The sequence below is a fragment of the Dromiciops gliroides genome, chromosome 4, assembly GCF_019393635.1.
Source record: "Dromiciops gliroides isolate mDroGli1 chromosome 4, mDroGli1.pri, whole genome shotgun sequence".
NCBI classification, from domain to species: Eukaryota; Metazoa; Chordata; class Mammalia; order Microbiotheria; family Microbiotheriidae; genus Dromiciops; species Dromiciops gliroides.
In genome coordinates, this window is record NC_057864.1 from 158,250,228 (window position 1) to 158,277,382 (window position 27,155).

Sequence of the window (27,155 nt, forward strand, 5' to 3'; positions counted from 1 at the left end):
CTTATCTTCTCCTTCTCTTTAGCCTGACATCCCCATATCCATCCACTGATCTTCATACGATTTGATCTTAAGGCCCTTGGCCATGTTATGATTGCCGTCTTCTGGATGCTTTCCAGACTTGCAGCATCTCTTAAAATGGGGTGCCCACGTAAGGTTTTAGCCTCTCTTCCCACTTCCTCCCCTCCAACCCTCTCCTGAAGCCTCCGGGGCATAACTGACCTGGATTTCTTCACAGGTGAGGTGGGAGTTATTTTTCATATTCATTATTTCATATAGCACAATAATATTCTGTTGCATTCATATGCCATAGTTTGTGCAGCTGTTCCCCAATTATTGGGCACCTACTTTGCTCCCAGTTTTTTGCTACTACAAAAAATGTTGCTATAAATATTTTTGTATTTCATTTTGAGCTTACAGTCACTAAAACCTCAGAACTTTTTTCTAATGAACTTCTGTCTAACCCTACCCACTTGCTCCAACTTGTACTTGTAAAGTTAGCTACTTGTTTTTTTAATCAAGTAGAAAACTTGGTATTTATCCCTACTTAATTAATCTTCTTAGATTTGGTAGTATGGTATAATGAGTAGAGAGCCATATAGTCAACATTAGTCAGGAAGAGCTGCATTCAAATCCTCCCTGTAGATACATGCTACCTGTAACTACAGACAAATTATTTAACCTCTTAATACCCAAGTTACAAATGAGTTACTTTGGTGGAAGGAGTTTCCAACCCGGGTATTCCTTGCACAGATGAAATCACCAGTCCAAATTAAAAAGATTCAGCCCAGGGTTTTAGTCTATAAAGATCATTTTGAATCCAGACTCTGTCACTTAACGTGCTAACTTGCGCCTACCAACATCGTCTCATCTGCAAATTTGATAAGCATCCCCTCTATGACTTGATCTGAGTCACAAATAGATCTTTTAAACTATATATATGTCCAAGTATGAATCCTTGGAACACTCTTAGAGACCTTCTAAATTGACACTGAAACATTAAAAACTACTTTCTCAGCCCAGCCGTTCAGCCACTTTCAAATCTACCTAATCATATTGTAGTCTCTAGCTTTCATCTTTTCCATTAAAACAGCATGAAGCTAGGTGGCGCAGTGGATAAAGCACCGGCCGTGGATTCAGGAGGACCTGAGTTCAAATCTGGCCTCAGACACTTGATACTTATTAGCTGTGTGACCCTGGTCAAGTCACTTAACCCTCATTGCCCCACCCCAAAAAACCGCAAAAAACCCAGCATGAGGGATTTTTGTCATGCTTTATTAAAACCTAGGTAAACTATAACATTCTCCTTATCCACCAGTCTAGTGACCCTTTCAAAAAGGCATATGAAGTTTGTCCGGCATGACCTGTTCTAGATGAAGCCATGCTAGCTTTTTGTGATCACTGTTTCCTTTTCTAGATGTCCACTAACCATCCCTTTAATAATATTGTCAAATCTTGCCAGGAATTGAAATACATCTCATTAGCCTCCATCAGGCTACAGATTTCCATTCTCTTCCCTTTTTTGAAAATAGGAGTAACACTTACCTTCTTCAGTCCCGTGGTGACTCTCCCATTCACTTATTTTGGAGATCATTGGCATAGGCTCAGGATTCATATCTGCCCATTTTTTTTAGTATTCTAAGCTTTAGATCACTGGGGGCCTTGATGACTTGAATTCATCTAAGGCAGTAAGGTGCCCTTTTATTATTTACCTCCTTATCTTGGGTTTCAACTCCCTCTTCATCATATTTATTTTCTTATTCCCAGTCCAAAGGTCATTCTCCTTGGCAAAGAAAACAGAAGTAGATTAAGAATGGAGCAGTTCTGCCTTCTCTCCATATTCTCTTAAGATTGGCCCATCTACTCAGGATCCTCTCCTTCTTGGAGCCCCTTCTTCTCTCCCAACATCACTAAAATTCCTGCCATTTTTTTCCTTAGCCTTCCTTACCTGCTTCACTGCATTCTAAGCATTAGCACCTCGGGCGATCTTTAGGTCATGATTTTGCCTTCATCGTCCATTACTCGTGCCCTTTCATGCTCTGTACATGACTTTTAAAAACTCAGGTTGGCCACTGAGTTCCCTGTGTGTCCGTATCAGGCTCTTTAGATCATTCCCTCCTTTCATCCTCATCAAAACTGCTTCTTGTCATGCATGTCTTCAGAATTTCACTCTGGAGAGTTTACAGTCCCTCTTGAGCTAATTTATCATCAATTCTAAGATGGAGTGCTCACTTCTTCCCTGCAAAGTTCCACTCCTAGGAACCAGTTCTTCCTTGTTGGCGAGGTTCAGATTTAGAACACCAGTTCCCCTCATTGTTTCATCCACCTTTGGAAGGACAGAATGGTCAGAAAGGCAAGTCTGAAAATGATTAGCTTGTGAAAATAAGTTTTGCATGACTTTACTTATTTAATCAACATATCACTTCCCTTCTGAAGGGGTGGGAGAGGGGCAAGAGGGAGGGAGAGAATTTGGAACTCAAAATTATTAATTATAATTGGTAAGTATTTAATAAAATAAAAATGCTTTTAAAAGTTATTAGGTACTCTTCTTTTTTTTTTTTTTTTTTTTAAGGTAAACCAACCATTTTATTTTCCTCTGATTAGTTCAGGAATTTTGACAGGCAGATAGAGCTTTACATTGGCTTTGGAGGGGGTCTGGGGGCAGCACCAGCAGGTCTGAAGCGGGGTGGGGGTGTCCGATCCTTTCGTGCCTCACGAGACCGATTCCTCACTACCTTGCTGTGGATCGCGCAGCTCACACAGTAATGCAGTTTCACATACAGTTTGGGGAGCACATAAGAGTCGAAAACACTGGCCTCGGAAATGTCCCTGACGGCCGCGGCTTCCACGATGTTTCGGATGACGAACTTCTTGATGGCCTTATCCTTGGGCACGCCGCGGGCGCAGTTGGTGCAGCGGATGGGCTGCACGTGGCCGCGGCCCTTCTTGGCGCGCCCGTTGTTCCTCCTCTTCTTGGTCATCTTGTAAGTCAGAAGCTGAAAAAGGTATTAGGTACTCTTCTTTAGGCAGAAAGAACACTAACAGATGGCCAAATAATTGAAGTCTCCCATCATGATCATATCATGTATCTATATGAGACATGTGATCATTTCCCAGACCTCTCAAATAGTTCTTTCCACTCACCTTCTTCTGGAAGTTATTACCCTTGCAAAGCCATATTCCAACCAAAGCTCCATCGTTCACTAGCTGTGTGACCTTGGGCAAGTCACTTCTAAACTAGGCGTCAAGTTTCTTAATCTGAAAAATGATCTAAATAATCTTAATTTTTCATTCTAGTTCTAAAGGCAGTGATCCAATGAGTTCTTTTTTTTAATCATAAAAGCTTTTTACTTTCTAGTTACATGTAGTGTAAATTTTTCTCCCTACTCCCTCCCCAAGACAGCAAGAAATCTGATATACGTTATATATGTACAATCACATTAAATATATTTCTGCATTAGTCATGCTGTGAAAGAAGAATTAGAGCAAAAGGGAAAAACCTCAAAAAACAAAAACAAAATAGAAGTAGTATGGTTCAATCTGCATCTAGACACCACAGTTCTTTTTTTATGGATTTGGAGAGCATTTTCCATCATGAATCCTTTGGAACTATCCTGGGCCATTGTATTGCTGAGAAGAGTCAAGTCTATCACAGCTGATCAACACACAATGTTGTTGATACTGTGTACAATGTTCTCCTGGTTCTGCTCATCTCATGAGTTCTTATTTAATGAAGAAAGAACTATAGGAGCATGTGGGAGGGAGATAAACAGAGTGAATGGTTAAAGTGTGATAGGTAGAGGAAAGCACAACATTGGGGTGGGGGCTGGAGAGAGAACTTCCTTCATCCCTTCCCCACCATGACCACCCCATCTACCTGCCAGGTCAGTATAACCCTCCCATCCATTCTTCTTCCACAGGCAGCAATCACAACAGTTACTGCTGCCCATGACCGACACCAGCTTTGGAGTGCCAATGTTGGCTTTATCATCCAGCTCCAGGCCCGGATGCGGGGCTTCCTTGTTCGTCAGGAGTTTGCCAAGCATTCCCACTTCCTAAAGACCTTGGTCCCAGCCGTTATCAAAATCCAGGTAGAGTGGTCTTCAAGACCTGGGTTTTCTCAGACTTTGAGTGTCTTGTCCCATCTTCTATACTGAGTGAAAACTAAATTGTCTTTGAGTCTCCAGAGGGTTGGTTACACCAAAAAATGATGATCCTCTTTGTCTGCCCCAAGGACAAAATGAAAGGAGATTGTAGAAGAAGGGACTGAAATTGGACAATAGGATGGTGGAGAGGGCAAAGTGAGACAGGCAGAAGAAATTTCTCAGGAAGTACAGAAGTATCTTCTGCCTCTTTCCTCCTTCCAAAACATGCTCAAGATTGTTCCTCCAAAAGCCTTCTCAATAGATATCTTGGGCCAGTTAACTTTGATGGGACCAGTCTCAGCAAATGTCACTCTTTCCTTAATCTGTTATCTTCTTTCTCTCCTTTATCATTCTACATTCCCCTTGGGCCAAGTATTTCAAGCTTCACCTTATAGATTTGTTGACTCTGTGTGTGTGTGTGTGTGTGTGTGTGTGTGTGTGTGTTATGGTCACTTTATTCAATATGCATTTACTGATCCCTCTTCCCTTTGCCTAAAGGACAGCTAGGTGGTATAGTGGATAGAGCACTGAGCCTGGAGTCAGGAAGACCTGAGTTCAAATGTGCCCTCAGATCCTTACTAGCTGTGTGACCCTGGGCAAGTCACTTAATTCTGTTTGCCTCAGTTTCCTGTATAATGAGCTGGAGAAAGAAATGGCAAACCACTCCAGTATCTTTGCAAAGAAACCCCAAATGGGGTAATGAAGAGTTGAACATAACTAAATAACAACAACTTCCCATTGCCTACTGAATGAAGTCCCCGTGTCTGTCAGCTTCGCATTCACAGCCTCCCATAGTCTGGGCCTAACCTCCTTTTAAAGCTTTCTTCCCTGCTGCTTTCCTATATTGTGATCTGTTCTATAGCAAAATAGAAAGAACAGTAGCCCTTGAGTCAGGAAACCTGAGTTTTGGTCTTAGCTCAGTATATGGAATAATGGGGAGGGAAGGGAAAGGGAGAGAGAGCAATATGTGCATATATGCATGACAAATATGTGCTTGTGTGTATAGTTGTTTGTTTATATACATGTGCATATGTGTGAAGGTGTATACTGTTCACATATGTGTATGTGACTGTATTGAGTATATTCTGTTTGTGTGGGTCGGTGGTATGTAAACATAGTAGTATAGCTATGTGGGCATGGAGATATGGGTGTATTTGGTATATATTATGCATCCATCCATCAATAAGCATTTATTAAGCACCTACTATGTGCTGGGTACTGTGCTAAACCCTAGGGAGAAAAAAAAGAGGCAAAAGATAGTCCCTGTCCTCAAGGAACTTACAGTCTAAAGGAGGAAACAACAAGCAAACAGACATGTACAAGGCAAGCTATATACAGGATAAATAGGAGATAATTAACAGAGAGAAGACACTGGAATTCAGAGGGGCTGGGGAAGCTTTCCTACAGAAGGTGGGATTTTAGTAGAATTAAGTTCCTTGAGAACACAGATTGTCATTTTCACCCTTGACCCAGTGCCTAGCATAGCATTAGTCACTTAATAAATGTTGTATTTGAATTGGGAAACATGCAAATTCTCAGTCTCTGCACCCTGACTCTTGAGCATCTAAGACAGGATTTGTTTTCATGGGATGTTCAGGCTTGGAGACGGAGAAGGAGTGGAGACAGATGAGGTGATTCCTTTTCTCTCCCAATCTGCAGGCTCATTGGAGAGGTTACCAGCAGAGGAAGATCTACCAAGAACGGATGAGGTTCTTAAAGGCAAATGTGGCCTCTGTGATGAAGGTACTCATGGCTGGACTTCTGGGGACTCTCTCCTCCTTCCCACAAAGGAAGTACCTGTTAACAAGCAATTTCTTTTTTCTTTCTTTCTTTTTTTTTTTTTTTGCAAGGCAATGAGGGTTAAATGACTTGCCCAGGGTCACACAGCTAGTAAGTGTCAAGTGTCTGAGGCAGGATTTGAACTCAGGTCCTACTGAATCCAGGGCCAGTGCTCTATCCACTGAGCCACCTAGCTGCCCCCTTTCTTGCCTTTTTAAGCAGATCTACATTCCTTTGCCCTTGTTGCATCCCAGTATTATAGGAAAGGGCTCTTATATTATCCTCCCTAGGTTACCAAAATAAATATTTATTATGCACCTACTATGTTCCAGGGCACACCATAGTGCCTGGAGTCAGGCAGACCCATCTTCCTGAGTTCAAATCCAGCACCAGATACTTATCAGATGTGTGACCCTGGGCACGTCACCTAACCCTGTTTGTCTCAGTTCCTCATCTGTAAAATGAGCCAGAGAAGGAAATGACAAACAACTCCAGTATCTTTGCCAAGAAAACCCCAAATGAAGTCAAGGAGAAGTTAAGCCAAACACAACTTAACAATGACTAAACAACAATAATAACGTGCCATGCACTGCACTGGTGATAAAAAAAAAATAACTTGTGGATGAAAATGTGACTGACACCAAGTGGGGAAGCCAGGATCTCCAAACATCTGTTAGATCTCTTTTTAAATTGTTATTGTTTTATCTGAATTCTGGATCAGGGACCTCCTTGGGGGTGTCTGAAATTAGGGGTCTGCTCGTAGCCCTGAGGGGACAGTGCATCTCTTTTTTTTTTTTTTGTAAGGCAATTGGGGTTAAGTGACTTGCCCAGGGTCACACAGCTAGTAAGTGTTAAGTGTCTGAGGCCGGATTTGAACTCAGGTCCTCTTGACTCCAGGGCCAGTGCTCTATCCACTGCGCCACCTAGCTGCCCCCGACAGTACATCTCTAATGCCTTCTTTCCCTCCCAAAGATCCAGGCCTGTGCCCGGATGTGGGTGGCTCGGAAGAGATATCGGGAAAGACTACATTTTTTTCAGGACAATGTAAGTACTGGCTCATTATCCTCCCTGTATGTCATCTTTCAATGCATGCAAGCAAGGAAAGAGGAGGGAGGCTGGTCACTTTCTTTCTCTTTCTCTGCCCACTGACAGATCAATTCAGTCGTGAAGATCCAGGCATTTTTCCGAGCCAGGAGAGCCCGGGGTGACTATAGGATGCTGGGTAAGTTGGTTTGCACCTCGATGGGAGATGTTCCAGGAGTGAGATTGCTGTGTGGCTTTAGGCAAACTGTTTTACCTTTCAGGCCTGATTTCCCTCCTCTCACAGTCACCAGTCAGCCTCCCTCATTCCTGAGCATTTCTCTTGATTTAAGGGGATATCTTTAGGCAAGGAAAGATGCATTCCCAACTCTTAGGAATCTCTCGCTCTGATAGCACGGATTCTAGCCATTATCAGCTGTCCTAGGAATAGGCTTAGATCAAATTGTATAAAAGATTAATAGATTTTTTATCATAATACATTAACGAGCAGACTATGTCTATTGTCTGAGATCCAGCCTAGCCAGCTTTGGGGAGCCCCTTTAGCAGAAAGGTGATCAGGTGCTGAATTTTTTCATCCACATGAATGCACAAAAACCATTCACTGTTCATTGTTTTTTTAATGCTTTTTTTTATTTTTGGTGAGGCATTTGGGGTTAAGTGACTTGCCCAGGGTCACACAGCTATTAAGTGTTAAGTGTCTGAGGCCGGATTTGAACTCAGGTCCTCCTGAATCTAGGGCCAGTGTTCTATCCACTGTGCCACCTAGCTGCCTCTGCTCTCATTTTTTTAAGGCCCCTAGGTGATACATTGGATAGATAAAGTGATGGGCCTGAAGTGTAGAAGACTTGTGTTCAGATCTAGCCCTAGACACTTACTAGCTGTGTGTATGTCCCTGGACAAGTCCCATGATCTCTCTCTGCCTCGGTTTCCTCATCTATAAAATGAGGAGTTTGGACTCAGTTACTTCTGAGATTCCTTTCAGCTCTAAATCCATGACCCTATGAGTAGTCCAGGCCAGGGAATTGGAATTGGGTGGGAAAGAACATTGGAGGGAACTGTAGGTCTGGGGACAAGAAAATGAATGGGACTAAAATAATTCCCTAAAAAACTACTTCTGGGTATGATATGAGTGCCTTTGGGGAAAGGCTGGACAGAAGGTTCTTGTCGTCCAAATCTGAGGAGAACTGGAGAGAAAGAGGAACAGGGCTGAGACTTAGGAATTTAGTGAACTTGGGAATGGATAGTGTGTATCAGAGAGAGGTAGGTGTTGTTTAAAAAGCTGTGGGGGCACTAGGGGTAGAGTGGTACAGATATTTGCAAGAAGGTAGGTTCTGCCAAGGACAGAAGGAAGGGAAAAAACTGGTTAATGGCATAGTCAGGGTGGCAGTTTACGATCACATTTCATGAAAGGGGATTCTGTGTTTGGGCACGGGGCTCCCAGACTCCATCTCCATGAAGAATAGAAGGAGTTGAGGTGGCAGGAGATGGAGACTGGTGAGCCATTGAGGAGAGTTCTCTTAGCCTTCATCCCCCCCTGCCTACCTTGTCTCCCTCCAGTCCATGATCGTCACCCCCCTCTCAGTGTGGTGTGTCGATTCGCCCACCTCCTGGACCAGAGGCAACAGGATTTCTGGGAAGAGGCTGAGCTGCTGAAACTTCAGGAGGAGGTAGTCAGGAAAATTCGATCCAATCAGCAACTGGAGCAGGACCTCAACCTGATGGACATCAAGATTGGCCTGCTGGTGAAGAACAGAATCACGCTGCAGGTGATGCATCAGAGGCCATATCAGGTCCTTGGGTTCCAGTCCATTATCATAGCTAGCATTTCTATAGCGCCTACAGAGGGGCCAGGCACTGTGCTAAGTGTGCCTTACAAATATTATCTCTTTTGATCCCTACAACAGCCCTGGGAGGTAGGTGATTTTACAGTTAAGGAAACTGAGGCTAAAAGGTTAAGTGACTTGCCCAGGGTCACACAGCAAGTGTCTGAGGCTGAATTTGGACTCAGATCTTTCTGACTCTAGTCCAGGTGCTCTGTGCACTGTGGCGCCACCTAGAGGCCTAAATAGATAAAGATTATAATGATCTGTATTACTTGCTCCTCATTCTGCTTTCCTAAGGGACATCGTGGTGTGGGCAGGAAATAGAGCCATGGGCAGACAGCCAGGAGATCTGGGTTCAGATATAAACTAGAAGGGAAGTCAGTTTTCCCCATTTGTAGAATTAGCCATAATAATACTTAAACTTACCTCTTCACAGAGTTCATGGGGAAAGGGGCTTGCTTATAAACTTTCATGTTGCTATATGAGTGTGATTTAGCATCATCATTCTGCCAAGCACAGGCTCTGGCTTAGGCTTTTATGTCCTGGAGGTCTTTTTTTGGCCATTCCCTGGCATGCTAGGAGGGATCCCCAGTCGGATCATCGCCATTTTATTTCTTTAAAACTTGTGGATTTCATCAGTTCTCCCAATACCTCATTCCAGTGTGAAGCCTTCTTTGAAGCAAGAACATTTGAGTCAAAGCCCTCTCTTGCTGCTTTTTTCCCGTCTGTCCTTAATGAAGATGTAGTCCAGGAGACAGCCCCCAAAGATAATCCCTTTTCAGACAATATTATTCTCTCTCCTTCTTTCCCACTTACCCTCAGGGTGGAAAGGGAGTGTGCCATTCTCAGTAGGAACAATCGATGAAAAGGCACCTCTTAGTCTGATCTTCACCCTCCATTGCATCCCAATTCTCATCTCACTAATGAGGCATCCGGGTGTCTCAATGGATAGAGCACTGAGGCTGGAGTCAGGAAGACCTGAGTTCAAATTTGGCCTCAGACACTTACTAACTGTGTGACCCTGGGCAAGTTACTTAACCTCTGTTAAGCCTCAGTTTCCTCAGCTATAAAATGGGGGATAATGATAGCACCTTCCTCCCAGGACAGTTGTGAGGATCAAGTGAGACAATTACGTAAAGCACTTAGTTAGTATGGTACCTGATGCACAGTAGGAACTATAGAAATGTTAGCTCTTATTCTTTTTGTTTGTTTTGTTTTTTTGGTGAGGCAATTGGGGTTAAGTGACTTGCCCAGGGTCACACAGCTAGTAAGTGTTAAGTGTCTGAGGCCGGATTTGAACTCAGGTCCTCCTGAATCCAAGGCCGGTGCTCTATCCACTGCGCAGCTCTTATTCTTAAATGAGATAATTGGAAAGTGCTCAGCACAGTAGTGCTTGCACATAGTCAGTGCTCTATAATGCTTGTTGCTGCTGTTTTTGGTATTACCTCTCCCCACTCTCCCTCTGCTTATCAGTCGCCCCAGGTTCACATCCATGCCTTAAACCGAAGCTCTAGGCTGTTAAAAGGTGAGGCTCGGCCCAGCCCCGGCCCCAGCATCAGACCGTATGTTTCAGGCTAGATCTTGAGGCTTCCCTCTGTCCTTCTCACCCCCAGGAGGTTGTTTCACATAGCAAGAAGCTGACCAAGAAGAACAAGGAGCATCTGTCAGACATGATGGTGCCAGACAGGCGGAAAGGACTGAAGTCACTGAGCAAAGAGAAACGGCAGAAATTAGAGGCCTACCAACACCTCTTCTACCTGCTCCAGGTGAGTAGAGGATGCTGGAAGGAGAAAGAAGCTGTGCCCTGCTCTCCCCCAGCTCCCTGGAGGCTCATGTCCAGCTTCCTTTCTCTAAATGAGTCAGGCTTGCCGGTAGGACAATTGTAACCTGTCCCTTGACATCTTAGTGACCTGATGTTATCACATCTACCCCCTCCCCCGCCCTTCCTCAATGAGCCACTGCCTCTCACCTGCCCTGGGTGGAAAAGATGTCTCCACCACCCAAGAGATACCTCTTTTATGGGTCTTGCCTATAGCCTTCTTGCTGCTATTTACAGCCATTCCTGCCCCTCTTCCCTGCAGACCCAGCCAATCTACCTGGCCAAGCTGATTTTCCAGATGCCCCAGAACAAGACCACAAAATTTATGGAGTCGGTCATTTTCACCCTGTACAACTATGCCTCTAATCGCCGAGAAGCTTACCTCCTTCTCCAGCTCTTTAAGACCGCCCTCCAGGAGGAAATCAAGTAAGTGTGATAGGCAGGTGGGTCTGGGAGGGAAACACCAAGAATAACCAAGACCCACATGAGGAACGACTTGGTGTTGGAAGTCATCAGAACCACTTCCCAAGGGAGTCTTTATTTCTGAAAGTCTTGAATAACCAGAATGACCATTTCTTCAGGTATGAGACTTGGAGAACGGGACCTGGGTGACTCCTTCCTTGTCTTCTTACTCTGGGTCAAGGGTGGCATGGCCCCAAGGTTTTGTGGTGTCCATTTGGCAAGGTTACCATATGTGAACACATCAGCAAGGAGGATATAGGCTAGACAAAAGGACTTCCCCTAATCATTGGAAACCCTAGAGCAAGTTCCTGAGGGACTGAGGCCTTGACTAGGCAAGGGTAAAAGGGAATGATTGGGGGGCAGCTAGGTGGCACAGTGAATAAAGCACTGGCCTTGGATTCAGGAGGATCTGAGTTCAAATCCAGCCTCAGACACTTGACACTTAACTGGCTGTATGACCCCAGGGCAAGTCACTTAACCCTCTTTGCCCTGCAACAAACAAAGAGACAAACAAAAAGGGAATGATTGGATTTAGAGGTGGAAGGAATCTTAGAAGTCATCTAGCCCAACCTCCTCCCATTTTATAGATATAAAAAAACTAAGGGGGCTGCTAGGTGGCACAGTGGATAAAGCACCGGCCCTAGATTCAGGAGTACCTGAGTTCAAATCTGGCCTCGGACACTTGACACTTATTAGCTGTGTGACCCTGGGCAAGTCACTTAACCCCCATTGCCCTGCCCCCCCCCCAAAAAAAAGCTAAGGCTCTCAGAGGGAAATGACTTGCCCAAGGCCACACAGATAGGAAGTGGCAAAGGCATAATTAACAGAGCCCTAGGTCTCCTGATGCCACTGCCCCACATGGTGTCTCTTCCGGAAACTATTTGATGGTCATGTTACCACCGTGTGGAGGCTAGAAAGTAGAAAAGAATGTCCCCTTTATATCCTAGATCCAAGGTTGAACAGCCCCAGGATATGGCCATGGGCAACCCGACAGTAGTCAAGCTGGTGGTTAGCTTCTACCGTAATGGCCGGGGACAGAGTGCACTGCGGGAGATCCTGGGCGGGGTGATCCAGAATGTCCTTGAAGACAGGACACTCAGCGTCCACACTGACCCCATTCACCTGTATAAGACCTGGATCAACCAGATGGAAGCCCAGACTGGGCAGCGGAGGTGAGGAAGCCAGGACAAGTTGCACAGGTGGGGTGGAAGACCTGGGAAGGTGTTGAACAAATGACGTTGCTAGTTGATGCGAATTAAACATCGGCTTTGGTGGGAAAATAATGGGGCGAGCTGAGTAGGAAAGGTAGAAATGGGATATTCCCTTATGGTGATTTTAATGGGATTTGTGCAAATGAAACCATAGGCAAATGTGCTCCATTGCTAAGTCAGTGCAAAAAAATGACATGCCAGGATTGCTGGGTTGGGGGTATGGATGCTGGTGTGAAACTATTTGCAATGTAATAGACGAACATAGGGATACTGCCCCATCCAACATGGTACCCTGACAGAATTGGGGCTTTAATATGGGACTCTGGGTAAATAAATGTGCAGGTGTGTGCTTAAAGGACAGATGTGTAACTAGCTCAGTGAAGGAAGCGAAGTAACCTTATGGGAGTGGGCAGCTCAATAGGACCACGTGTACAGGGTGAAGATATTTCTCAAACTGAAGGAGGGGGCAGGGAGGGGGAATCTGCTTTGCCCCAGTCCACTACCCTCCCCCTCCCTCAGGCCTGCTCCAGAGCACTCAGGAACCACCAGCTATTCTAATATAAAGACCCTTTCCTTTTAGCCTCTGTTTCCAGGCCTTCCCACTTTGTCTTCTTTCCTTCCTCGTCCCTTTCAGGGCTTATTCCTCAGATCTTCAGGTTCTTCCATCCTCCTTCTCTCTCCTTTTCTATGAAGCCTCTCCCTCATTAGAATCCCTCCCGTCTTCCCTAGCCTCTTCTTTGCTGTTGCATGATCCTCTCATAGCCAGTGTTACTCTGAGCTCATTATGAGGATTTTTTTGATGGGTTCCTTGGGGTTGTTGACATTCTCTGCAATGTCATCTTAGACTGTGGAGCCAACCCTTTGACTCTCTCTGCCCACAGCCACCTCCCCTATGATGTTACCCCTGAGCAGGCCCTGAGTCATCCTGAGGTGCAAAGACGGATGGACATCTCCCTACGAAGCCTTCTCGCTGTGACAGAGAAGTTTCTTGCAGCAATCACCTCATCTGTGGACCAGATCCCGTATGTAGGCCCCAAGCCTAGTCAGAGAACTGAATTAGTGAAAAGGCTCTGGCAGGTTTGGGCTGGGGGAATCGGGGTAGGGAGGGGCATCTTGGAAGAGAAGAGTGAGGTGATGTCACCCTGGAAGGATTCCTAGAGGAGGAAAGAGCTGAGTAAAGTGGGGAAGGAACAGAGGCAGCCGTGGGCAGCTGGCAAGGGCAGTTTGGACCAGGAGAGCTTTGATGGGGTAGAGGAGGCAGAAGGAGGCAGCTGTGCCTTAAAGGGCCTTCCTGGAGAGTGAGACCTTGGGATACCGTATGGTTTTGATCATCACACCTTTTTAAGAAGACCAGATGTGCCAGAGAGGGATTGGAGAAGAGCCCTTAAATTTAATGGCAGCAGTGAGGGGAGGGGAAGGGAGGAGACAGGTGAAGGAAACATGTGAAGGACACATGAGGACAGGCTGAAAACATCAAGACCCTTCAGCCTGGAAAGCCAAAGGTTTAGAGGGAATAATAGTAACAATAGTTGTCCAGGTTCCTAGAGTGCTTTAAAGTTTACAAAGGGGGCAGCTAGGTGGTGCAGTGGATAAAGCACCGGCCCTGGATTCAGGAGGACCTGAGTTCAAATCTGGCCTCAGACACTTGACACTTACTATCTGTGTGACCTTGGGCAAGTCACTTAACCCTCATTGCCCCACTAAAAAAAAGGTTTACAAAGGACTCTCTTCGTAACCCCTGTGAGGGAGGTAGTATATATAAGTATTATTATACCCATTTTATAGATTAGGAAACTGAGGCCCAGCCACCCAGCTAGTAAGTGGTTGAGCTGCCACTTGAGCTTAATTCTTCTGATTCCCCATCCAATCCTCTTTGCACTGCACCATGCATGCTGTCTCTCAGGGTTCCTAAAATCATGGCGTGTATGGGCAAGTTGATTGCCCATTTCACCCATCCATTCATTCAGTGAACATTTATTGAGCACTGTGCCTGGCACCGTGCTGGGTGGAGGATATGGATGAAGCGTAAAACAATCCCCACCCTTGGGGAGGTTCTAGTTGAGTTGGGAAGCCAGAATGCACATTAAGTAGGTAAGTAGAGTAAACCTTGGGATAGAAGACAAGGGGCCTCTTAGAGTGTGGAAGAGACAAGAAGTTCACACTGCAGAGTAGTCCTGGAGTGCTCTTTATCCCCAGAGGTCGGGATAGAGCCTAAAAATGGGCTCAGGAAGGGTCTACAGACCCAAAATGAGCTGTTACGAACAAGGTATTATAATGGAGGGGCAGCTAAGAGGCGCACTGTATACAGCAACAGGCCTGAGTTCAAATCTAGCCTCAGATACTTCCTAGCTGTGTGATCCTGGGCAAGTCACTTAACCTTGTTTGCCTCCATTTTCTCGTCTGTAAAATCTTGGGAGCTGTAAAATGAACTAAAGAAGAAACTGTCAAACCACCCCAGTATCAAGAAAATCCCAAATAGGGTCCTGAAGAGTCAGACATGACTGAAAAACAACTGAACAATAACAGCATTATCATGGAAGGGGGGGGCACTTAGAGTCAGAAGATGGGGTTGTTTCTTGGATCTAGCTCTGCTATTTACTGGCTGTTTGACCTCAGATAGTTAAGTTATTGAACTTAGCTTCAGTCTCTACATCTCTAAATGGGACAATAATAACTGTAGCCCAGTGTTGTTCTATTTGGATGTATTGGTTCATTTAAAAAGTATTCCTTAAGCACCTACTACTGTATGTGTTAGGCACTGTGTTCAGCAGCTAGAAATACCAAGACAAAAACAAATCAGGAGCCGCCCTAAAGTTTATGAAGTTTACATTCTATTAGGATCTGTGGTCTCATCCATGTGAGTGCCTCCTTCTGTGATGCAGGTCTCCACCTATCCACTCCTCATATTGTGCAATGCTTGTCTATATCTCCCATAAATCTCCCTGGGATGTCCATCCAGTGTCCTAAGAGCCTTCTTGTGAGGTACACTCTTGCTCTGACTGACTTGATTCCTTTTCCAACTCCATTTCTCTTTACACCCCTTCTCCTGTGCATTTCTTCATTGGTGATATGTCACAGCCTACCTACATCTACCGTGCACCACTCTATTGTCTTCTGGGAGACCCACGACTTTAATTCTTTGGAGAATCTCATCCTCCATGACTTTCAGCCATATGTCATCAGTGGGAGAATAAGATTTTTTTTTTAAGCTTTGTCTCAAGAGGAATCTTGGGGTCATTAAAAGCATTGTGGGGCAGCTAGGTGGTGCAGTGGAGAAAGCACTGACCCTGGATTCGGGAGGACCTGAGTTCAAATCTGGCCTCAGACACTTGACACTTATTAGCTGTGTGACCTTGGGCAAATCACTTAACCCTCATTGCCCCGCCAAAAACAAACAAACAAAAGCACAGTTTCCCAAAAGTAACCCAACTTGCTCTTCTATTCAGTTCTGGGCCCAGTTCATTGTTTCTCCCCAATGTCTGTTCAGAATATAAAATACGGAATGAACCAATTCTTTGGGTTGTCTATCTAACTACATGTCATAGTCTGGACAATAGACATTCTTCATCCACTTGGTTTTTCCTGTGTGCATAGTTCAGCCAAACTCTTTTGAGTGATGATATGTTATTTAGGGAGCTTTTCAGTGTTCTGGGACTTGATGTGATTGGCACAACATTGTCTGCAAACAGAAGCATCCCCAGGATCTCACCACCTGTAGAGAATCTAAACTCTACCCTGGACATTCATGATGGTGGCAGACATGCTTTGACAAGCATGATTCCTTTGCTTGATATTAATAGAGGGATCATGATCTAATGGCTAAGGAGCTGGACTCAAGGCCAGGAGAGACCTAGGGTTCAAGTTCTGCTTCTGACACTTCCTGGATGTGTAACCCTGGGTAAGTCACTTAACCTTTTAGTGCTCTGGGCCACTAAGACTACAAATTGCAGAGAAGGATCTGATCTTCATAGAGGGAGTTTCCTCATCAGTGAAATCACAATTCTAGTCTCTGTCCCTTGATGTCAATAATCAGAGGGTCATTGAACAAAGGGATAGATCTCTGTCACCTTTTCTTTTTTTTTTTTTTTAAGTGAGGCAATTGGGGTTAAGTGACTTGCCCAGGGTCACACAGCTAGTAAGTGTTAAGTGTCTGAGGCCGGATTTGAACTCAGGTACTCCTGACTCCAGGGCCGGTGCTCTATCCACTGCACCACCTAGGTGCCCTTCTGTCACCTTTTCAAGGAATCTTGAGGGATTTTTGACATATACATGGGCAACACCTTATTGGAAGAGAGCCTTTGGGATGGGGTTTTACTCCACCAAATCAATTCTAGTTCAGATAATACATCAGCAGATACCCTGCACATTGGGATCTTGTCTTCTTTCCAGGAATTGTGTGACTGTAAGGACCTCATCTGCTGCAGGTTACCATTTCCAAGTCTTCCTGGCCCCTTCTTGTACCTTCATAAAAGATATCCTCAGTACTTGTATATAAACTATTCTCATAAAGATTATTTTAGAGATGAGAAAGTAGGTACGTGGGTCTCTGGTTATTGATATTCTCTCAAGCCATCTTTTCTTGGTTAACAATAGGGTTCATGGGTTTTTTCTCCAAGCATTTGGTGTATCCTCCCTTCTTTCAGATAACTCTCTGAAGAGATCGAATAATAGTGTCATTTTTGGGATCTGTACTTGCTTAGTCTGATGCCGCTGCTCATCCCCATCTTCACCATCTCTATCTCTTCCTGTAGTATATTGTGTGGGACTGAAATATTAGAGTTCACATGTTGTGACTCCATTGTCACGATGGAGAAAAGGGTCAGAGAAATCTTTATGTATCTTTTCCTTTCTGGTTAGTTCCTTGTCCTTCAAGCTGGCTAGTGACTCAGTGAATAGAATGCTGGGTCTGGAGTCAGGAAGACCGGAGTTCAAATCCAGTCCCAGACAACTAGCTGTGTGACCCTGGACAAGTCATGTCTCCTCTGTCTGCCTCCGTTTCCTCAGCTGTAAACTGGGGATCATAATAGCACCTCCCTCCCAGGGTTGTTGTGAGGATTGAATGAAGTAATGTTTATAAAGTTATGGGCATAGTGCCTGGCACATAGTAGATGCTATATAAATGCCAGCTATGATTATTGCCATTACTGTTATTCCATTTTCATTTTAAATGCCTTTGGGATAATCTGGCTGGCTGGGTTCTTGCCAAGTGCTCTGTAAACATGTTGTTCTTCCCACTGCTCTCACTATTCTATGAGATGATGCTGTTTATAATCTTGTCCCAAACACGTTTATATTCTAAACCATCATGTCCCGGAGCGTTTGCTGGCTGAGGTGGGTTTTAAGCTCTTTTGGTTTCTATTGTAGCAAAGTCCGTGTTTTTTCTTTTATCTCAGTGGAAGCTGTTTTAATTGCGTATCTTCTCATTTTAATTTGGTTTTGATTTTGGTCTTCACTCTTAACAAGTTGATGATCTAAATGTACATAGACGGCTGATTGGGAAATGACTCCCACATCTGTAACCAGTCATTTCCTGTCTCTCTGAATATAAACCCGTTTTGGTGTTTTGTGATGTTTTTATTCTGTATTCCTGTTGTCCAGTACCCCCCTCTCCCCAGTTCTTGTTGAAGAAAGTAGTCACGCTATGTGGGCGTGAGGCTTCTGTGCAGTCTCTAAGCCTTTGTTCTCTCTCACTTCTTACTCGTGAACCACGCTTTCCATTCCAACATGTTTCTTTGTCATTCTTCCCTATGGCCCATCTTTGACTTCAGCATGAAAGTACGTGTTGATTCAATCTGGAACATCTTATCCAATTCTTCAGAGAATCTCGCTACCTCCATTTCCTCTGCAACAATTGTTGGTTTATAAGTTGCAATTATTTTCATGATGATCTTTTCCTCCAGTTCTTATCATGAACACTGCAAAAGGAGATGGCTGAATATCCTGTTAAATGCTGGCTTTTTATTGCCCTTGGACTGCAGTAAAACCAAGTCTCCTCAGCTCCTCCATTTGCCTCCCCAAGGAGAATTTTACAAGGCATCTTTTCATTCAGCTACACCTTTTTATTCTGTGCTTTTGTTTATAAAATGTAAGAATGTCAGAATCACAGAATTTGAGAGGAGCTGTCTAGTCTGATCCATACCCAGATAGAATCCCCACTATTATAATGTGCCCAACAAGTAGGCATTCAGCATCTAGTTCAATTCTTCCAGGAAGATGTCCGCTAGATGAGGACTTCCCATTGAGAGTATCAACAGCTAAGTTATTGTTTATGGATGATCTAAAAACTGTGATTCTTTTTTTTTCTTTTGTATTTATTTTATTTTCCATTTATATGTAAGGGTAGTTTTCAACATTCATTTTCATAAGACTTAGAGTTCCAAATTTTTCTCCCTCCCTCCCTTTCCTCCCCCCTCCACAAGATTGCAATCAGGTTATATATGTACAATCCACAAGTGTTCTTTTTATCAGTTCTTTCTATAGGAGTGCATAATAAGCTTCCTCATTAGTTCCTTGGGATTGTCTTGGATCATTGCACTGCTGAGAGTAGCTAAGTCATTCACAATTGTTCATTGAACAATATTGCTGTCACTATGCACAATGTCCTCTCAGTTCTGCTCACTTCACTATACATCAATGTTCATTAGTCTTTCAAGGTTTTTTAGGGATCATCCCGTTTGTCATTTCCTGTAGCACAAGTCCATTCCACTACAATCATATAACACAGCTTTTTCCATCATTCCTCAATTGATGGACATTCCCTTGATTCTCAATTCTTAGCCTCCACCAAGAGTTGTTATAAATATTTTTTGTACAATTTTTCCCCCTTTTCTCTTTTTCATGATTACTATTGTTAACTGTTTCCCTTCCATCCTATTCCCTTCCCCATGATATTTATTCTATTATCCATCTTCTTTCATCCTATCACTCTTCAAAAGGGATTTGCTTCTGTCTGTCCCCTCCCCCACTCTGCCCTTCCTTCTTTTGCCCCTCTCTCTTTATCCCTTTCCCCTCCTATTTTCCTGCAGGGTTATAGAGATTACTCCACCCAATTGAGTGTGTACATTATTCCCTCCTTGAGCCAATTCTAATGAGATTGAGGTCTTTGAGCCAATATTGATGTGGGTTAGGCTCATTTACTGCCCAGATTAAATAGATTACTTCTACCCAGTTGGGTGTGTCTGTTAGTCCCTCCTTGAGGCAGCTCTGATGAGTTTAAGATCTTTGAGCCTTTTCTGATGAGTGTAAAATTCATTTACTGCCCTGCTCCTCTCCCATCTCTTCCCCCACTCCATAAGCCTTTTCCTGTTACTTTCATGTAGGATTTCGCTTCTGCCCTTCCCCCTCCCCCAGTGAATTCCCTTCACCCCTCAATTTAACCCTAAAGATGTTATCATCTAGCTAAGTGACACAGTGGACAAATCATCACCCCTGGACCCAGGGGGATCCCAGCCAAAACCCGGCCTCAGACACAAGACAGTCGCCCACTATACGACCCCAGGTATGTCCCCCACCTCCAATTTTTTTTTATGGTTCTCTAGGGTCTTATATTTGAAAGTCAAATTTGCCATTCAGTTCAGGTCTTTTCATCACAAATATCTGAAAGTCTTCTTTTTCATTAAAGTCCCATTTTTTCTGCTGAAAGATAATGCTGAGTTTTGCTGGGTAGGTGATTCTTGGTTGTAATCCTATTTCCTTTGCCCTTTGGAATATCATATTCCATGCCCTCCAGTCCTTTAATGTAGCAGCTGCTAGATCTTGTGCTATCCTGACTGGGGCTCCACAGTACTTGAATTCTTGCTTTTTGGCAGCTTGCAATACTTTCTCCTTGACCTGAGAGCTCTGGAATTTGGCTATAATATTCCTAGGAGTTTTCTTTTTTGGGATCTCTTTCTGGAGGTGATCAGTGGATTCTTTCAATTTCTATTTTAGCTTCTTCTAGAATTTAAGGGCAATTTTCCCTGAGAATATCGTGGAAGACGGTGTCGAAGCTCATTCCTTGATCATGGTTTTCAGGTAGACCAATAATTTTCAAATTATCTCTCCTGGACCTATTTTCCAGGTCGACAGTTTTTCCCAGAAGATATTTCACATTGCCCTCTATTTTTTTATTCATTTGGATTTGCTTTATTGTATCTTGGTTTCTCATAAAGTCACTGGCTTCCATTTGTTCAATCCTAATTCTTAGGCAATTATTTTCATCAGAGAGCTTTTGTACCTCCTTTTTCATTTGACTTTTCAAGCTGTTCTAGGAAGCTGAGAATCAGGTTCTTCCCTCACCCGGCCTGTTTCCTGGCTCTAGATGACCCCAGACCAACTTGCCAATCAACCAGCTTTGTGTGTTGTTGTGGTTGTTAGCTCCAACGAGCCTGTGCCCCTCCCCAACCTGGGCCACTTCTACTCGAGCCTACCACCTGGTTCTCAGTAGGGGTGTAAAATCCAAGTTCTGCCTTAGCACCAGCATAGACCTCTGTCGTCTCTCCCCTGCCCAGGGCTCAGCCCACTCACCAGACTGTGAGCTTAGTTCCAGACGACACTGGTGCTTCAGCTGATTCAGAGGCTCTGGGGGTCTCCTTCTCTGGTGAGGACTTCCTGAGACTGGATCTGTGTCAGGGTGACTGTGGGGTTGGGCCCGACTCCTGTATCAGCACAGCAGCTCCCGCCTTCTGATCTTCTAAGCTGTTCTTGGTTAGAAGATGATTTCAGCACATTCTTCTGTGAGTTTTGCTGCTCTGGGCATTTTCCTATGACCTTATTTGGATGTTTTTTGGAGCGATCGTGTAATGAGTTCGGGAGCTCACTGCCTTTCCTCCACCATCTTCAAAACTGTGATTCTTAACACCCTCTGCTTCCTTCTCCATCATTCTGACCTTGTCCCTGTAGGGGGGGGGCGGGGGTGGAAAGGGGCCAAATAAGACTGAGGGTATAGTTTATAATTTTTCTTTATTTTATGAGTTGCTCTGGTCATAAGCACGTGTCACCAAGTGACCAGCCTGTTGGTGGAAGTTGGGGGAAGCCTCTCCTGGCTTGGCTAGGCAGGCTTTTATAAAGCAGATGTGGTCTGATGTCATAAGGCCCAGACTCCCCTGCTTTGTGTCAGACTCCTCTCTCTCCTCCTCACCTCACAGATCCAGTCTGTGGCCAAATCTCATTATTTCTACCTTCACAACATCTTTCATTGGCCCCTTCTCTCCTCTGACACTGTCACCACCATGGTGCAGGCCCTTGCCATCTCATACCTGGACTATTGCAATATCCTGGAGATGGGTCCTTCCCATCTCTACTCATCTTCTGTACCGGCACCAAAATGATTTTCCTAAAACACAAGTCTGACCACACCACTCCCTTATTCAACAAACTCCAATGTCTCCCTATTTCCCCTAGGATTAAACATAACATGTTCATTAGACTGTGAGCTCCTTGAAAGCAGGGATTGTCTTTTGCTATTTTTGTATACCCAGGCCTTAGCGCAGTGCTTGGTACACAGTGAAGTGCTTAAGAAATGCTTACTGATTGACTGGTTTTTAGAGCCCTCCCCAAGCCTGGTCCCCTTTTACTCTTTTTTTTCCCTTGTGGGGCAATGAGTGACTTGTGTGACTTGCCCAGAGTCACACAGCTAGTAAGTGTCAAGTGTCTGAGGCCAGATTTGAACTCAGGTCCTCCTGAATCCAGGACCAGTGCTTCATCCACTGCACCACCTAGATGCCCCCTCTACTCTTCTTATACTTTACTCCCTTGTGGCACCTTTTCTCTTTTTGTTTCTGGGAGGCAATGAGGTTAAGTGACTTTCCCACGGTCACACAACTAATAAGTGTCTGAGGTCAGATTTGAACTCGGGTCCTCCTGACTCTAGGGCTGGTGCTCTATCCACTGTGCCACCTACCTGCCCCAGCAGTGCCTTTCACTGGCTGTCCACTATGCCCAGAATGCTTTGCCTCCCTGCTGTCCACCAGACTCACCTCAAACCCCCACCCCCACTGCTCCAGTGCCTTTCTGTTGAGGTTACCTCCCATTTATATACCTTGTATATACATAGTTATTTACATATTGTCATCCCCCCCCCCTGAGAGTTTTCTGTATCGCAGCACTGAGCATACAACTTAGAACAGAGCAGATAAATGCTGCTGCTATTAACAAAATGTTAATAAATGCTTGTTAGTTGTTGACTGAAGTCTTTCAAGCATGGTAGACCCTGCCTTCTAGAACCAAGGATCACCCCCCAAACCATGATGAGACATCACGAGTGCAGCAAGGTCGCATAGTGGAAACCTGAGTTCAAATTCAGACTCAGACATTTATTAGCTGTGTGACCCTGGGGAAGTCACTGAACCCCTGTTTGCCTCAATTTCCTCATCTTTATAATTGGGATAACAACAGCACCTACCTCCAGGGTTGTTGTGAGAACCAAATGAGATCATAATTGTGAAGTGCATAGCATAGTGCCTGGCTTGTAGTAAGTCCTATGTACATTAGCTATCATTATTATATGTAAAGCACTTTGCAAACCCAAAGCTCTCTGTAAATGCCAGCTGTGCAAATTTAACATCAGGGAGTGCCAAAAGCATTGGAGGTCCATCTTTATCATAGGACCAACACATACTATGTGTTCATCGAAAGCTTCCTTGTTGGTTGGTCAGTTCTTGACCTTGGAGGCTGGCTAACACTATGGCAGGCATCGGCCTCCTTCCATGGCATGTTTCTCAGTACCACGTTTAGAGACTGCTCAGAATTCTGGATTTGATGATCGCATATGTTAGGTGGACATTGTACATGTGGTCATAGGGAGTTATGGTAGATTCTTGAGCATGGAAGGAACATAATGTTCTAGGAAGGTAAATTGGTGGCATCTGTGCAAGACAGACTAGAGGAAGGGAGAGGCCAGAGGCAGAGAGACAGCAGTCTGGGCCATTGAGAATCTGTGCCAGGGTGGTGGCAATGGGGATTCAGATAAGAGACAGGGCCAAGACATATTTGGAAAGGATCTAAGGCGGGGTGCAGCTGGAAGTTTAGGAGGAGTCCCTCGATCTTCCTTTTCAGAGATGACTTCAGAGGGCATAAGCCTGGACAGCAGATAGAGGCATTCCCTCGCTTGATGCCAGTGCTGTTGGGGGTGGGGAGAGAAATGAGGAAGGTGCTGTGTTAAGGCCCCTGTCCTACTGTTCCAGGTATGGGATGCGTTATGTCGCAAAGGTCCTGAAGACTTCCCTGGCTGAGAAGTTTCCCGCTGCTACAGAAAGTGAGATCTGTAAGGTGAGTGCTAAGGATGCCAGGTCACCCCATCCATCCCCTTGTCTCCAAACAGGACAACCTCTCTCTTAGCCTTGCTGGTCCCAGAGATGTCCCCAGAAGAAAAGAAAGGAAGAAAGGCAAACAGTGGACCTCCAAGAAAGGAGAATTAAATTGACCACAGCCTTGAGGCTAAACGAACTGGATTTTCCTTCTCTTCTAGAGCTCTGCTGGTTGAGGCAGCCATGATTCTGCCCTGCTTTACTGTGGGATGTTGGGCAAGACCCCTTGAAGAACTCGGACGGGACCCAAAGGTGCCAGAGGGCTCTGATGGGAGCTGATTTGTGATTCTCTCCTTTATTCTACACCCTCAGGTGGTAGGGAACCTCTTGTACTACCGATTCCTGAACCCAGCTGTGGTAGCCCCCGATGCCTTCGATATCGTGGACTTGGCAGCAGGTGGGGCCCTGACGCCCTCCCAGCGCCACATCTTGGGAGCTGTAGCCCAGCTTCTCCAGCATGCTGCGGCTGGCAAGCCCTTCTCTGGGGAGAATGGGCACCTTCGAGTTCTGAACTCCTACCTGGAGGAGACATACCTCAAGTTCAGGTCTGTGGGTCACAACCCCACCTGTCCTTGGCCCCTGTGGAAATCTTCTCCCTCTCCCACTCCCCTTATGGAAGAATTCTGGGTGCCCAAGGGAAAGAATGTTGAGTGGAGAGCAATTCTTTATTGGTTGTGTGACCTTGAAAAAGTTTTGAAAAACTTAGATTTCTCTATCGTGTTAAAGTTGATAGAATGCTTTCTTCACAATAATCCTGGGAGGTCGTTCAGGTATTAAGGTTCCCATTTTATAGAGGAGAAAGCTGAGGCAGAAAGAGCTAAGCAGTCTGCCTAAGGCCACACAAACAAGGTGGCACTTGTTTATATTGGGATTTGAACCCAAGTCTCTTGACTTCCTGTGCTGGCCTCTTTTTACTGTGGTCCATAAAATGACCAATTTGGACCATTGATCTCTAAGGTCCCCCTCTGATTGTAGAGTCCCAGGCAGCCTGGGAGAATAGAGTAGGTCAAAGGGGAGGAGGGATCTGGGAGGCCTGGCCAGGCCTTGACTTGGAACCCCTGCAAGTCTTGAGGGGGTGGCAGGGAGTATGTGAGCATATGTTGGGGTAGCTGACCATGACTGATGGAGATGCTAAGACTGGAGACCTTTCCTCCTCCCTCACGTCACACCTCTTTCCCTCCCTCTCTGGGACAGGAAGTTTATCTGCAAAGCCTGCCGGGTACCAGAACCTGAGGAACGCTTCGCCATGGATGAGTACTCAGACATGGTGGCTGTGGCCAAGCCCATGGTCTACATCACTGTTGGAGAGCTCATTAACACACACAGGGTGAGGAGGGAGCGGGGAGAGAGCTCGGCACCTGCCCTGCCATCTGGGATGCTCCGGGCCTCCTGTGACAGGTGGCAGGGACTGAGATATCCAGGGAGGGAGCAGGAGGGCTGAGTCTGCACCCCCACCCTGACCTCTCCCATCTCTTCCTTCATAGCTGCTCCTGGAACATCAGGACTCAATCGCACCAGATCACCGGGACCCTCTGCATGAGCTCCTGGAGGATCTAGGGGAGCTGCCTACAATTCCAGCCCTGATAGGTGAGGCCCATCATCAGCCATCAGCATTTCTATAGGAGCTGCTATGTGTGAAGCACTTTTTATAAACATCATCTCATTAGCTCCCACAGATAGCTCACCTTCCCCTCTGCCCTGCAAACGCAGGCACACAAACTCCTAAGTGAGGGTGACAGAGGTCTGGTGACTTTTCCTAGGTCACACAGTTAGCAATGGTCTGACTTGGGATCTGAACCCAGGTCTCCTGACTCCAGGTGCTGGACCACATTGTAAAGAAGGGCACCCAACCTCAGTATAAAGTCTTGGGTGTCCCTGGTTGTCCCACAACATGGGAGAAAGAGGGGAGCCAGAAGCCTTGGCTTCTAGTTTTGGCTCTGGGAGCCTCTGGCAAGTCCCTAAACCCCACTGATAGTGTCAGAAGCAATATTTGAACCAATTTCCTCTGACTCCAGAGGCAGTGCTGCAATATGGGTGGTGTGGGGGGTTGTGTGTGTGTGTTTCCTGGCTCCAGATCCAGTGCTCTACCCAATGTGCTACCTCACTGCCTACTAGTTACATGACCCTGGGCAAATCATGCAAACCTTAAAGACTGAGTGACAGACTAATTGGGTTTGTTTTGTTTGTTTGTTTTGTTTTTTGGTGAGGCAATATACTAAAAGTACATTTTAACTGTATTTTTGTTTTGTTTTTTAATCCAACTTTATTCTTAATTCCAAATTCTCTCCTTCCTCCTACTCATTGAGAAGGCAAGAGATACAAAACCTACTTCAAAACTGAAGTTACACAAATTAAATATCCACATTGAACATCATTGTAAACTGTAAAGAGCTAAGTAAATGTCTGCCTTTTTTTTTTTTTTCTGTTAAGGTGAAATAATGGAAGACTCTAGAGTTATAAGCAGAAGGCTTCATGTTTCTGTTTTGTGTTATTATTACATCGCATTTTTATCGATAACCCTTTGTCTTTACATCTTATTCCTATGTATATTGCCCACCCATTGGGCCATCCCCTGCCACAGAAACTTTAAAAAAGAAAGAAAGGGTTAGAGAAAACCAAACAACACAGCAACTATTCCTCACAATAAGTGTGGGAGTCCCATAGTCCCCCACCTCTGCAGAAAGGGAAGGCAGTGGCATTTCCCCAACTCAGATCTAAGTTTGCATCTTCACTCTGATTCTTACTGTGTGATCTTGGGCAAATCACTTCCATGACCCTTTGTTTCTTCATCAGTAACATAAGAATAATAATGTTCACATGATCTACCATGCAAGAGTTATTCAAAGGAAAGTCTTTTGTAAGCCACAGAGATGTCAGCTAGTCTGTTATTTATGATTTGTCCTCCCTAGGAGGGAGAGAGACACATGGGAATGGACTTATCAAAGGCAGAATGAGAGTGGACATCAGCTCTGTAAACAGGCCTCAGCTGCTTCTTCATCTTTTCCACAGTTTGACCATTTCTGATGGGCAGCAACAAGATGGGGCAAGAGCAAACCCTCCCTACTCTTTGGCTCTGGGAAGTCTTCCTGGAGAAGGCCGACTTTCAGGAGCTGGGGGAAAGGAAGGAGAGATGGAGGGGCTGAGAGGAAGCCCAAGAGCTCTCTGTGTCCCTGACTCCCTACCCTGTCCCGTTTCCAGGAGAGAATTTGCCTTCAGATGGAAACTCAGACATGAGCCAGCTGGAAATGTCCCTGACGCTCACCAACAAATTCGAGGGGCTGGAGACCGACCGTGAGGACACAAATGTCAGGAGCCTCTTGCTGAGGTGAGCGGTGCCCCTGTGCTGCAGCTCTGTCTGCCCCTCAGACAGCTGGTACCCTTGCCTGGCTATTTGCCTGCCCAGGAGAAAGTTTGATTGGCTTCCCCCTTGCTTCAGTTTCTGCCACCTTGCTTTCTTGTTCTCATTCAATCAATGAACTGAAGGACAGGCCCCACCCGCCCCCTTCTCTATTGTTCTGTAGTTGGGGGGGGTGCTGGTTTTTAGATGGTTGGGGGTGGGGTGTGAAGAATGAGCTGCAAGGCTTCTCTGTCAT

The 27,155-nt window shown here is 45.2% G+C and overlaps 2 protein-coding genes across 2 annotated transcripts in view; one reads left to right on the forward strand and one right to left on the reverse strand.

Annotated features, from left to right (window-relative positions):
* IQGAP3 (IQ motif containing GTPase activating protein 3) overlaps positions 1 to 27,155 on the forward strand; it is a 61,489-nt gene that overhangs the window by 27,111 nt on the left and 7,223 nt on the right. Inside the window, exons 19-32 of the mRNA XM_043963809.1 lie at positions 3,918 to 4,088; positions 5,802 to 5,885; positions 6,894 to 6,965; positions 7,074 to 7,143; positions 8,520 to 8,728; positions 10,399 to 10,551; positions 10,867 to 11,030; positions 12,014 to 12,238; positions 13,159 to 13,299; positions 23,440 to 23,524; positions 23,875 to 24,107; positions 24,757 to 24,889; positions 25,047 to 25,149; positions 26,761 to 26,887. Of these exons, the coding sequence (XP_043819744.1) occupies positions 3,918 to 4,088; positions 5,802 to 5,885; positions 6,894 to 6,965; positions 7,074 to 7,143; positions 8,520 to 8,728; positions 10,399 to 10,551; positions 10,867 to 11,030; positions 12,014 to 12,238; positions 13,159 to 13,299; positions 23,440 to 23,524; positions 23,875 to 24,107; positions 24,757 to 24,889; positions 25,047 to 25,149; positions 26,761 to 26,887 (1,970 nt within the window). The remainder of the gene's footprint in view (positions 1 to 3,917; positions 4,089 to 5,801; positions 5,886 to 6,893; positions 6,966 to 7,073; positions 7,144 to 8,519; positions 8,729 to 10,398; positions 10,552 to 10,866; positions 11,031 to 12,013; positions 12,239 to 13,158; positions 13,300 to 23,439; positions 23,525 to 23,874; positions 24,108 to 24,756; positions 24,890 to 25,046; positions 25,150 to 26,760; positions 26,888 to 27,155) is intronic.
* LOC122726212 (40S ribosomal protein S26-like) lies at positions 2,587 to 2,984 on the reverse strand. The gene has a single exon (XM_043963810.1). The coding sequence runs from the start codon at positions 2,976 to 2,978 to the stop codon at positions 2,631 to 2,633; it is 348 nt and encodes a 115-aa protein (XP_043819745.1). The 5' UTR covers positions 2,979 to 2,984; the 3' UTR covers positions 2,587 to 2,630.

Coding starts and splice junctions, on each gene's coding strand:
- LOC122726212 (XM_043963810.1), bottom strand. CDS start 2,978: ATGACCAAGAAGAGGAGGAACAACGGGCGCGCCAAGAAGGGCCGCGGC.